The 12,822-nt window shown below is 43.7% G+C and overlaps 1 protein-coding gene across 2 annotated transcripts in view; it reads left to right on the forward strand.

The window, feature by feature from the left end:
- The window catches only part of MYOM3 (myomesin 3), an 86,519-nt gene that overhangs the window by 23,045 nt on the left and 50,652 nt on the right, over positions 1-12,822 (forward strand). Inside the window, exons 8-16 of one of the 2 annotated variants that reach the window (XM_043990905.1) lie at positions 457-501; positions 1,278-1,418; positions 7,581-7,742; positions 8,045-8,186; positions 9,301-9,500; positions 10,386-10,439; positions 11,068-11,195; positions 11,881-12,064; positions 12,377-12,551. In XM_043990905.1, the coding sequence (XP_043846840.1) occupies positions 457-501; positions 1,278-1,418; positions 7,581-7,742; positions 8,045-8,186; positions 9,301-9,500; positions 10,386-10,439; positions 11,068-11,195; positions 11,881-12,064; positions 12,377-12,551 (1,231 nt within the window). The remainder of the gene's footprint in view (positions 1-456; positions 502-1,277; positions 1,419-7,580; positions 7,743-8,044; positions 8,187-9,300; positions 9,501-10,385; positions 10,440-11,067; positions 11,196-11,880; positions 12,065-12,376; positions 12,552-12,822) is intronic. The other variant, XM_043990906.1, reaches the window with a different exon arrangement.

The raw sequence follows: 12,822 nt of genomic DNA on the forward strand, positions 1-12,822 counted from the left end.
CAAGTTCACTCTCAGCTCTGGCATTCTGTGTTCCAAGGACCCTTGTAGCTCTGACTTTCTACCTCCCAAAGTCCCTCATACCTCAAATCTTTTCTGTTCCAAGGTTCTTTCCCTTCCCTCTCCCCCCACCCCCACCCCCCCACCCCCCCCCGGGAAAAAGGAGCTGCACTTTAATGCCCTCAGGGACATTCACCTCCAGTCACCCAAATGGAAAAAGCAATCCCTCGAGATGATGGATCTGCTCCTGTCATCAGCCTGGCCCCAGGGCGGCTGTCCTTGGGGAAGGGACTATTTCCTCACACTGTCCAAAGGCTTTTCCCATTCTCTGTCTGCTGTCCTCTGTCCTAGTTAGGTTCTTGAGCAGCTAAGGGTCCTGATTCCCATCCCTAGCTCCCAGCCCCCTAGGAATCTGGGACTGTATACCCAGAGCCCTGATCACCTTTCTTGGTTTTGCAGAATACCTGGGGAAGGAAGCCGGCTTCGATTCAGAATTATTTAAAAGTAAGGGTGGTTTGTGGAGGGGGGGAGGGCCTTCAGGGAGGAGGAGAGAATGGGAATGGGGGGAGGGGCAGCTAAGTATAGTCCTGGGCGCCCAAGGTATGAGATTTCCCATTTCAGCAGCCCCCAACTGGAGTTCCGTGGCCTTTCTTATCTATTTGTGACTTAGCTGATTATAGGCTGGCTTCTAACTGATACCCAGCATGTTTTGGGGCTGCTGAAACAAACCAAAGGAGGGGGTGGGGGTGGTAAATCATCTCTTACAAAACGTCAGATTCAATTCAACAATTTATTAAATGTTTGCCAAGCATCTAAGTGCCAGGCCCTGTGCTCATGCCTGGAAACAACAAAATAAAAACAATATCATGTCTACCCTTACGAAGTTTAACAGTCTAGTAGTTTATTGTGGAGAAAATTTCACATGAAAGTATTATAATCTCCTGGTGTAGGGGGAGTCATAAGAGTTTGCCCAGAAGTTGATATTTGAATTGTCGGTGGCCTGGACAATGGCTTTTTAAACTTTTTCCACTCGTGACCCCTTTTTGCCTGAGAAATTTATACACAACCCCGGGGAATATAGGTATATAACATAAGCATACATACATAACCTTTTACCATTGCCAAATTTTTCTGTGACCCCCAACATTCAGTTACGTGACCCCACATGGGCTCATGACCCACAGCTTAAGAGGCTTTGTGTTAGATCCCCCTGCTGTAGCCTCACCCTGGGTCCGATCCAACCTCTGGGACTGGTCTAAGGGTCTATATTCTCTCTCCAGGATTTCTTCTTGGCCCAGATGTTGAGTTCGAATCTGTGCTGAAGCCTATTTTTGCCAGGGAGAAGGAGCCCTTCACCTTGGTCTGTACTTTTACTCAGGACGTGCCTGATGGCCAGAGAAACATCCAGTGGTTTAGAGATGGTACGTAATTATCGCAGCCCCCTTGTCCTGCCCATCTAGTCAGTTCCTCCAGCTCACCAGTTGTAGGAATATATTGTACTCCTTGAGGGCAGAGCCTGAGGACACCTCCAGGGGGCATCCCCCCCACACAAAGACACACAGAGTTTGGGAAGATGTTGTCCCTTCACTCAGGGAGCTTCCAATCCAATGAGTGAAAGAGAGCCCCTGCCCTCAGGGAGCTCCAGTCTGATAGGTCAAAGGAAGGAGACTTATCCCAAGTTCTGTGAGTCCAATACAAACCAAGCCATAGAAGGACACAAGTAAAGGAGGTAAGGGGCCAATCATGGAGTGCTTCCTGAGGTCATACTTGAAAATAATCATTGAGAATTACATAGCTAAAATTTGCAAAGAACTTTACATATATTGATGTATTTGATCCTCTCACAATAACCCTGTGAAGTTGGTGCCATAATTGTTATTATCCCCATTTTGCAGATGAAGAATGTAAGACTAGGAGAGGTTGTGACTGAGCTAATGGCCACAGGTAATGTCAAAGTCAGGATCTGAACTCAGATCTTCCTTCAGGGTAGTCCAGGGAGAAGAATGGTGGATTTGGCTCCAGTTTGAGCTCTGGTACTTACTATCCATGGGACCTTAAGCAAATTGCTTTGCCTCGCTGTGCCTCAGTTTCCCCCTCTGTAAAATGAGGGACTGGTCAAGCTGACCTCTAAGGTCCTTTGAGCGCTGATTGATGGTTCCATGAGTCAGTGACCCTAGGCTCAACATTCTTTCCACCATCCCACTGCCACTGCCTCTCCATCTCCTGTAGGGAATTGGGGGAAAGGTAGCCGGGGCAGCCTTTGCTGAGTTTTCAAATCTGGTTCTCAGCCCTCCAGTGTGACCTTGGGCCCAGTCATTTCAGGGTCCCAGGCTCAGTTTGCCCACTGGAATGATTGGGGCAAACCTTCAGGCCTGCTTTGGGAAGAGCTCAGAGCTACTTTGGAGAGGGTGCTAACCAATAGTGCTGACTGCCTTCTCTATCAGGGCCTCAACAAAGCAGTCTGCACTGAAGGAAGCATGAGTTCCCCCTTCCTTTAGCTCATTCCTCTCCCCCAGCCTCAAGGACAAGAAGAAAGCCCCCCTACCACCACCAAAAGCCCTTGAGCCCCAAAAGCCAGCACCTGTCTTTTAGGGGGTGGGACATGGCCCCTAAAGAGTCGCTAGAAGCAGCTGCAAAAACAGGTCTTAGGATATTTCCAGGAACTCAGGGAGCAGCCAGAACAGTGGATGCTGAGCTAAGGAATGCAGGCTGCTTTGTACAGTAGTTAGTACAGGGAGGTCCAGATCAGGGATTGGGAGGAGAGTCTAAGCTGGTAGAGAATAATAATGACACAAGAGAAAGAAAATAGCAATGTCCCAGATAAAGCCTGAAGAAATTTTCTTCTTACTTATGGGTTTGCTGATTTGTTAGCCTAAGTATCTGTTTTATCAGGATTAAAATAAAATATAAACAATATATTAGTAAAATTTGCAGGCAAAAATGTCACCCAGCAATTTCTAATGCTTACAATTAAAATTAGAGTACTGATCCCTTAGGGAAGCTAGGTGGCACAGTGACTAAAGTTCCATGCTTGGAGTCAGGAAGATTCATCTTTTGGGGGTCATAATCTGGCCTCAGACACTTACTAGCTGTGTAGCCCTGGACAAGTCACTTTACCCTGTTAGCCACAGTTCCCTCATTTGTAAAATTAGCTGGAGAAGGAAATGGCAAACTGCTCCAGTATCTCTGCCAAGAAAATTCTAAATGGAGTCACAAAGAATCAGATATGATTGGAAAAGGACAGATTAAATTACCCTTTAAGTTAGCATTAGCATGACTGGACTGCAAATGTAGAATGATACATGATAATCATTAAATATCCATCTTCAGATCCATTCTGCTGATACAAAGTCTATCTTTCTTTTTTAAATTTTAACATTTTTCCTAATTACAAGTAAAATCCATTTTTAACCTTTGTTTTTTACAATTTTGAGTTCTAAGTTAACTCCCACCTCCTTCCCCTCCCCCATCATTGAGAAGGCAACCAATTTGATAAAGGTTATACATGTACAGCTATGCAAAACATATTTCCACATTAGCCATGTTGTGAAAGAAAAAACAGACCAAGAAAAATAAGGAAAGTTTGGTGTTGTTGTTGTTGTTTTTTAAGTATGCTTCCATCTGCATTCAGACCCCATCAGTTCTTTCTGTAGAGGCAGATGGCATTTTTCATCATAGGTCCTTCAGAATTGTCTTGGGTCTTTGATACAAAGTCTTTCTGACATTTTTGGCTCCATTTTCCTTATCTTTTTAAATTTCCAGCCTTCATCTCTCTTTCCCACACAGTGTAGCACACCCTCTTCCATTATCCTTTCCAAATCAAACACCAGTGATACAAACAATTACAACAGAAAGTATAACAGTTGCGTTGTGAGATTTTATATAGAAAATAAGGAGCAAATTCACTGTGTAAAAAAAAAAGACTGTAACATAAAGATTCATCAAATTCATCAAAATTCACATTTTCAGATCCTAGTATATCTTAAATATATATATATGTATATATAGTTGTACACATGCATATATTACATGGTTTTCTGTCAGGGATCACATCTAGTTGCAGGTATAGAACATTTTCCATTTTTGTGTTTCTGAATAATTTTTTAATCCAATTTGTTTCAGGCTTCACATCATAAAATATTTTCTATTTTCACAGAAATTGTTTCTCAGAATTAGACATTTATCTCAAAATTTAAAATTTTCAAACTTTTCTTGTATTTTTGTCAGAGCTAGAAGAAAGCAATACATCAAAATATAGGTATTTTTAACATTTAGACAATTTCTTAGAGAAGACAACACATTTCCAAATATATAGAATTGTCTTATTTAGGGAAACAATTCTTATTATCATAATTTTATCTTCTAAAACTTATTATTAGTCTCTATATAATCAATTTTCCCATTACAACTTTTTAAATGTCTATATTGGGGACACATAGGTTTAGTCTGATTCTATTATTATTATTGGCTCATGACCTCATTTTGAAATTATAACCTAAGCATTTAATGTCACAAGTTTCAAAATCTTTGTCTGACATATATGTAATTTTCACTGTCAGGAAATTATGGCATTGAGTCACATGCACACACAAATTCATACATGTGAAGAACATCCATGTTGTATGTGTGTGTACACACACACACACATACGCACACATGTATACTTGGTAAGAATGAAATTTTTCAGAAACAAAATATATCTTGGCCAGATTTTTTGTGGGGGATGGGGCAATGAGGGTTAAGTGACTTGCCCAGGGTCACACAGCTAGTAAGTGTTAAGTGTCTGAGGCCAGATTTGAACTCAGGTCCTCCTGAATCCAGGGCTGGAGTTTTATCCACTGCACCACCTAGCTGCCCCCCCAGATTTTTAAAAGTAGTCATTAAACAAAAATTACCAATTTGCTATTCAGATGATGAAATTACTCTAAACAGTTTCTAATGATGAATTCCACGCTCCAGTGTTTCTGCTCCAAGACAGGGCTATAGAAATGCTTCTTCTAATCTAAGCAACAAAATTCAAATATTTGCACCCTGTCTTGTGAGCATGCTGTTCTGTCATTCTTCCCCTTCTTTTGGCTAGCACCATAAGTTCTCACTATCATAACGGCAGAGATTGTTGAGTACAGAATTCCCTTGAAACCCAGTCATCCTAACTGTAAATATAATTGGTACATGGTTTGAGGGAGCAAGCAGATCTATGCGTCTAATCTCCACCTCTTTGATCTTCCTTCTTTGGAGACTGGCAGATCATTTTAAAAAAACATGAAGAGGGGCAGCTAGGTGGCACAGTGGATAGAGCACTGGCCCTGGATTCAGGAGGACCTGAGTTCAAATCCGGCCTCAGACACTTAACACTTACTAGCTGTGTGACCCTGGGCAAGTCACTTAACCCCAATTGCCTCTCTCTCTCTCTCTCTCTCTCTCTCTCACACACACACACACACACACACACACAGAACAACAACAACAACAAAACGTGAAGAAACAAACATCTGTATTTTGTTTCCACATAAAATATAGACTTTGCCACAAAGTTTTCTTTCTTTCCTGGGATACAAGTCAGATCATACAGCCCTCCAGCAGGCTAACTTATCTATGAAGTTCCTCTTCTTCTTTTTTGAATCAAATCTGCAGCACTTCACAGTTGGAACAATTACAAAACAGCTAAGCTCAGTTCTTAATGGTCTGAGGAAAGTATTTCTTCCTTCTTTTAGCTAAGCCAAAAGTGTTTTGTTCTGTTGAGGGCTTTTTGTTTGTTTGTTCATTTTTAGTTTGTTTGGTTTTTGCTTTGTTTTATTTTCAAAATTTAATAAAGAAGAGAAAAGGTAACATCTCCACAACTGAGCATGGAGATGAGATTGAAGTCACATTCTCTGTAGGATGGTACGGGTTAAGATGAAGAGAAGGCAGTAGGAATTATTTCACAAGTGTCCATTTTGGACCACCTGGACAGGTTGCTTTAAAAAGCAGGGAAAAGAGCAGGCAGCTAGGTGGCTCAGTGGAGAGAGAAAGAAAGAAAGAAAGAAAGAAAGAAAGAAAGAAAGAAAGAAAGAAAGAAAGAAAGAAAGAAAGAAAGAAAGAAAGAAAGAAAGAGAGAGAGAGAGAGAGAGAGAGAGAGAGAGAGAGAGAGAAAGAAAGAAAGAAAGAAAGAAAGAAAGAAAGAAAGAAAGAAAGAAAGAAAGAAAGAAAGAAAGAAAGAAAGAAAGAAAGAAAGAAAGAAAGAAAGAAAGAAAAAGAATATTGTTATTCATTAAATCCAAGGCAGTTTGGAGTACAGCCATCTGATAAAGAGGAGGCAAGTGGCCTCCTATGACACAAGAAGTCTAGGTCTAACACACTAGTGGAAATCCTTCCAGAACATCATAGAAAGTTCTAGAAGTTACCTCACATTGAGGAAAGGTGTTTGTCTTAAAGTTACAAATCCAGAACAGTGCGTTGGTCACAAATGGAAGGTGAAAACAAGCCAAGGATGCAATTTGTGATATTAGATCATAATAGTATTATACTACTTCAGTGACTTTCAGCTAGCTGGTCACACAATGCATAGAGTACTGTGCTTGGAATCAAGAAGACCTGAGTTCAAATTTGGCCTCACTTGCTTACTAATTGTGTGAGCCTGGGCAAGCTATTTGACCTCTGTTTGTCATTGTTTCCTCAATTGTAAAATGGGGTAAGACTAGCACCTACCACTTAGGATCAAATGAAATAATGTTGGTAAAAGCACTTAGCATAGAGCCTGGCACATAGTATATGCTACATACTTAGTCCCCTTCTTTTCCCACTTATAGTTTAAGCAAAGGATACCATAAATATGCACACAGTAGGAGTCTTAAGAGAACAAACTTCATGTTTGTCTGGTCATTGAAAAGTGTTATTCCCTTCTGGTGTCATACCGTGTGTGCTAGCTTTGATGTGTAGGCTTTGTTATTGTTGTTTTGACCAATAAATAGTGTAGATTCCTGTAAACTTTAGGCAGACCTTATGCCTTCATTTCAATAATGCATACTCTTGAGACTGTAGTATTTTTGTTTCCACACTTGTCTTTGACAGGTATATGGTTTCACTCTAGTGCTGGACAGATACACCTTCCCTCCCCCTCCCTCTAGTCCCAAAGGAGGATGGTCCATTCCTTCAAATAGAAACTGCTCATCTTCACAACCTGCCCCAAATCTACTTTTCCAGCCTTGCTACACATCACCTCCCCTTCACACTCTGTAGTCCAGTCACATGGGCCTTTTTGTTGCTCCTCATGCATAGCTCTCCATCTACCACTGTCTTCCATGCCTGGAATGCACTAACTCCTCACCTCTGCTTTAGAATCCTTGTTTCCTTAAAAACTCAGCTCCAATACTAGCCTTAGTTGAAAGTCTCTATAGATTGTCCTCTCTATCCCACCCCCTAAAATGTTTTTCAAGTTTAAAAAAATGTATTCTATAAAAACTATATATGCACATTATCTCTCTCATTCAAATGTAAATTCCTTGAGGACAGAGACTATTTTACTTTCACCCTTGTGTCTCAAGCAGCTAGCTTAGCAGCTGGCAAATAGAAAACATTTAATATATGCTTGCTGATTGATTCAGGGATGCTGCTACAGTTCTCCCAGAGGCGACAGATCCAGTATTTGGACCGACAAGCCTCCGTGAAAGTGTCCTGTGCTTATAAAGAAGATGAGGGGTTGTACACAATCCGAATGCCCTCTCCCTTCGGCTCCAAGGAGCAGAGTGCCTATGTGTTTGTGAGAGGTAAGCTCTGGGGACAGAGGGCGGGAGGAATGGAGGGCCTGGCTCGGGGTAAGAAGCAGATCTGAGATGCTTATTTGTCACCAAGAACCCCTGGCAGGGTAGGAGCTGGGGATGACTCAGGAACCAAGATAGGATAGGGTCTAACAGATATAACTGCCCCTCCCCCCCTTTTCTGAAGCAACAGTGATGTGGATGATGGAGGAGAAGATGGTGGAGGTGAGGGTGAAGGATGGAGAAATGATGTAGGGGGATTAGAGATGCGCTGTAAAATGAAAGCAAGTCTGAAGAGTATTCTGTTTCAGATGCCCCTGCGGAGAAAGCTGGGGCTCCAGGCTCCCCACTGAACGTCCAGTGCCATGATGTGAATAGAGACTGTCTGATTCTGACCTGGGTCCCACCCAGTGACACCCGGGGAAGCCCCATCATTGGCTATACCATTGAGAGGTGGGTGCTGCAGCAAGGAGCTACAGTGAGGTCCAATTACTAGATGTAAGAGCCCACCTTATACATAGGAAGAATTGTGTCTTATGAACCATGGGGAATCACAGGAAACATAGGACAGAGTCCCTGCTGTAAGAGGACTCCTTTAATGGTAAAGCTGAAGAGAATTTTAGAACACAGAATACTAAATATAGGAGGGACTATAGAACATAGACTGTCAGGGTTGGGAGGGAATTTGTAACAAAAAATGTCAGAGGTTGAAGAGACCTTAGACCACAGAATGTCAGAGCTGGGACAAGGGATCTTAGAATCCAGAATAGCAGCTTTGGAAGAGCCCTTAGAACACAGAATGCCAGATCTAGTAACAAGCTTGGAACATTAAATGTTAGACCTGGAGAGACCTTAAAACACACCATATCAGATCTGGGAAGGACCTTAGAACGCTGAGAGTGGGAGCTGGAGACGTAAGGCAGGAAATGCCAGAGGGGACTTCAGGGATTATTTTGACTGCTCACCCTCATCTTGTAGATGGGAAAACTAAGGACCAGAAAAGGAAAATGGCTTCCCTAACTCCTAGGTCTTTTCAAAAGGACTAGTTTTCCACAAAGATAGAGTAGGATGAAGTTGGAGGATGTGATGGAGAGAGTCCCTTGGAGAGCCCTGGAGATCTGTGGAGGAAGTGGGTATTTTATGAGGGAAAGTCCCAGGGGGAGGCACTGTCCTGCTTTATTCCCTCCACTGCCTGGCAGTAGCGGGGCAAGGGCAGGAGGAATGGGGTCTGGCTTATAAAAGACCAAGGCAGTAAATGCAGATAAATGCATATTTTAGGGCAAACTGAGATCAGAAATATAGAGGGGAATGGGGGGGGGGGGAATGTGTGTTAAGCAAGGAGGACTTTTTTGGAGGAGATAAGATTTAATCCACAGTTTGAAGGGTAGGAGGGACCTGGATCACTGAAGAGATGAGAAGGAAAGGGCATGGATTTCCAAGGAGGGACATGCATTGTCAGCATCATGTCCAAAGGCTCTGGGTATATGAAAGATGGGACTTGCTTTTTCAGGCTGGGGCACAGTGGCCATGTTGGAAAGCGTAGAACTTGAGTTATCTCTGATAATAGGTGCCAGGGAGAATCTGGTGTATGGGAGATCTGCCACAAGGCCCCTGGAGGAAGCTGCCGGTGCCCTATTCGAGGACTGGTGGAGGGCCAGAGCTACCGCTTCCGGGTGAGGGCCATCAACAAAGCAGGCACCAGCCTCCCTTCCAAGGCCACAGAGCTGGTCACCATGCAAGACCCCAGGGAAGCTGAGAGGAAGAAGGGTAGGTACAGGGACCCCAGTGGGCCAGACTCACAGCATGCCCAGAGCTTAATGAGTGGAACTGCAACTGTGGGAAAAGATGTGTTGGGCACTAGGGGAGAGAGACAAAGGAGACATATGATAAAGTCTCTACCCTTGGAGAGCTTCTACTGATTGAGGAGACACAGTGGCAAACATCCCCAAGAGCCCCTAGTTTCATGGGACATGGTCCCTGCTTCTATGGAAGTCCCTATCTGAAGGGAGATTCATAGTCCCTTCTTGCAGGGGCCCCCATTCTCATTAGGGACACCACACAACACACACACACACACACACACACATACACACACACTTGATAAGTGAGACAAGTACTATTTGAATAAGTGACTGATAAAAGAACAGCTAGAGAGATGAGACTGGCTGGACACATTCTGCTACAGGCAAAGAAAGTTCTCAGAATGGGTGAGTTTGCCCAACAAACTTCCAATGTGAATATTCTATTAATCCAATTTCCTATTCTAAGAGCCCCTTTCTAAATCCTGTAATCCTAAAATGTTAGAGCACATACAGCAGGGAGGGCCTTAGAACACAGGATGTCAGATCAGGGAGGGCCCTTAGAACACAGGATGTCAGATCAAGGAGGGCCCTTAGAACACAGAATGTCAGATCAGGGAGGGTCTTAGAACACAGAACATCAGAGCTGGGAGGGGTCTTAGGACACAGGATGTCAGAGCTAGGAGGGGCCCTAACCAATATCTAGCCCAACCCTTTCATTTTATAGAGTGGATCACTGAAGCCCAGAAAGAACAAGTGAAATCAGACGTAGAACTAATGGCCTTGATTTGGCATCAGCCGTTCTACCACAGACACTCACAGTGCCCTAATGCAAATTTCTTTTCTGTCCTAGTGATTCCCTTTGATCTTGGGAGGAACATTGCAGTCAGCAAAGCTGATACTGAAGGTAACATCAAGCCATGGAAGAGAACATGTAATTTTATGCCATCCTTAGAGGGAGGTGTGGTCTAGAATGATACAGAAGAAGTGCAGGGTCCAACCCATCCATAGTGAGCATGAGGCCCAGATCCAGGCGAATGAGAATCCAGCCAGCTCTGTACAAACCAATACCCTCCTGCTGATATGATGATGGTGATGGTGATGGTGATAGCTTACAGTTATATAGCACTTAACAAGGTTACAAGACCAATTTACATACATCATCCTATTTGACCTTCACAACAGAGTAGAACCAGGACAAGCATTTGTAACCATTTTATAAAGGAGAAAACTGAGGCTCAGAGAGTTAAATGGACTGACTTATCTGTCAGAGCTGGAAGGGTCCTTAGAACATAGACTGTTTGGATCTGGAAAGGGCCTTAGAGATCATCTAATCCAATCCTCTTACTTGAAAATATGAAAATGTCGTGTCCACCAAACTATGTGATACACTGAATGACCTCCTTCCTGAAGTCTGCTCAATTAAACAGCCAACATACAAGAATATAATAGGCCCGAATGATGTGTTTGGGATGGTGAGGGGGAGAGCCCCACTTGAAGATAACTGATCAATATCCTCATTGGATTCCTTGTAGATTCAGTAATCATCCCCTCCCCTCCCACCAATGTCCAAGCCAGTGAGAGGAGGCAGGCTTATGTCCTTCTGTCCTGGGATGAGCCATCCCCCCGAGGCAAAGAAGACCTAACCTACCTGCTGGAGAAGGTGAGGAGACCTTGAAGTCCTCCCTACCCTTCGCGGGTACCTCACCAAGATGGAGGGTTGGATCACACAGTCTTCATCTGAGGAGGTCTTTAGAAATCAGAAGTCTCCCATATTCCAGAATCAGTCCAAAAAAGGTCCCACTCTGCTGGGATAGAGTGAATGAGGAATGTTAGCTTGTATTTCCAAAGAACTTTAGGGCTGAGAAGCATTCTTCCTTATAGCTGACCTGTGAAGGAGACAGTGCAAATACTATCACCCCCATTTTAGAGAAGAAAAAACCAAGTCCCAGAGAAGCTAAATGACTAACAGTCACATAGCTAGGTTTCAGAGCCGGGACCCGAGCCTATGTATTCCAACACCAAGTCCAGAGCTCTTTTCTGTATGCCTTGCTGTGGGTTTAACCTCCAAAGCTTAGTAGAAACACTTTTGGGGGCAGCTAGGTGGTGCAGTGAATAAAGCACTGGCCTTGAATTCAGGAGGACCTGAGTTCAAATTTGGCCTTAGACATTTGACACTTACTAGCTGTGTGACCCTGGGCAATTCACCCTCGTTGCCCTGCCAAAAATAAAAAGAAAGAAAGAAACACTTTTGGGCCATCTATCATTCTTTATTTGTCATATTCCTTTGCACTGTTCCATTAGCAGGGAGAGTAAGGCAAGGATTGAACTGTATGTTTCCCTTATAGTCAGTCATAGGCACTGACGCTTGGGAGGCAGTGAGCTCGGAGACCCCTGTGAAGTCCCCAAGGTTCGCACTCCTGGATCTGGAGAAAGGGAAGGCATATCGATTCCGAGTACGAGCAGCAAACCGGTATGGCCTGAGTGATCCTTCAGAGCCCAGTGAACCAATCACCCTCGGGAGTCAGCCAGGTATTGCTGATGGGCAGAGGGAAGAAGGGTGCAACCTGCCTCTGAGCAGGGATAAAAAAGACAGGCCAGGGGGCAGCTAGGTGTCGAAGTGGACACTTGATGCTCACAGGCTGTGTGACCCTGGGCAAGTCACTTAACCCTCATTTCCCTGCAAACAAAACAAAACAAAACAAAACAAAACAAAACAAAACAAAACAAAACAAAACAAAAAGACAGGCCAGCTCTCCACCTCCACCACCCCATAAGACACAGTCCTCCTTTCTTCTCCTACCCTTACTCACCTTGTGGTTTTGTTTTATTTTGTTCTTTTAGCTACTCTTCCCCCTCCAGCTCAAGTCCAAGTTTACAGAGACACAAAAACCTCTGTCTCCCTGAGTTGGGACCACGTGGCAGGGGATTCTGAGCTCCTGGGCTATTATATATATTCCCGGGAAGTAGGCACTCCTGAATGGCAGACCGTTAACAACAAACCCATCAAGAGCAACAAGTAAGTCCTCCCTATCTACTTCCTTCCCAAAGTATCACTTCCACACAAGGGAAGCCAGGGCATCTGTGCTGGAGGAGCAACAACCAGGGCAGTAGCCTTAAAGGGGGCACCAGCCTCTCTCCTGCTCTGGAGATGCTTGGAGTTAGCAGATAGAGCCCAGAATTCTGGATTCAAGGATAGAGTCCAGATACAGACATCATTGACTTGGATTATTGACTTGGACTTTGGATGAGATCTTGGAGATTACTTAGCTTCATTTATGTTCATAAAA

Source organism: Dromiciops gliroides, chromosome 3 (genome assembly GCF_019393635.1).
Source record: "Dromiciops gliroides isolate mDroGli1 chromosome 3, mDroGli1.pri, whole genome shotgun sequence".
Classification (NCBI taxonomy): Eukaryota; Metazoa; Chordata; class Mammalia; order Microbiotheria; family Microbiotheriidae; genus Dromiciops; species Dromiciops gliroides.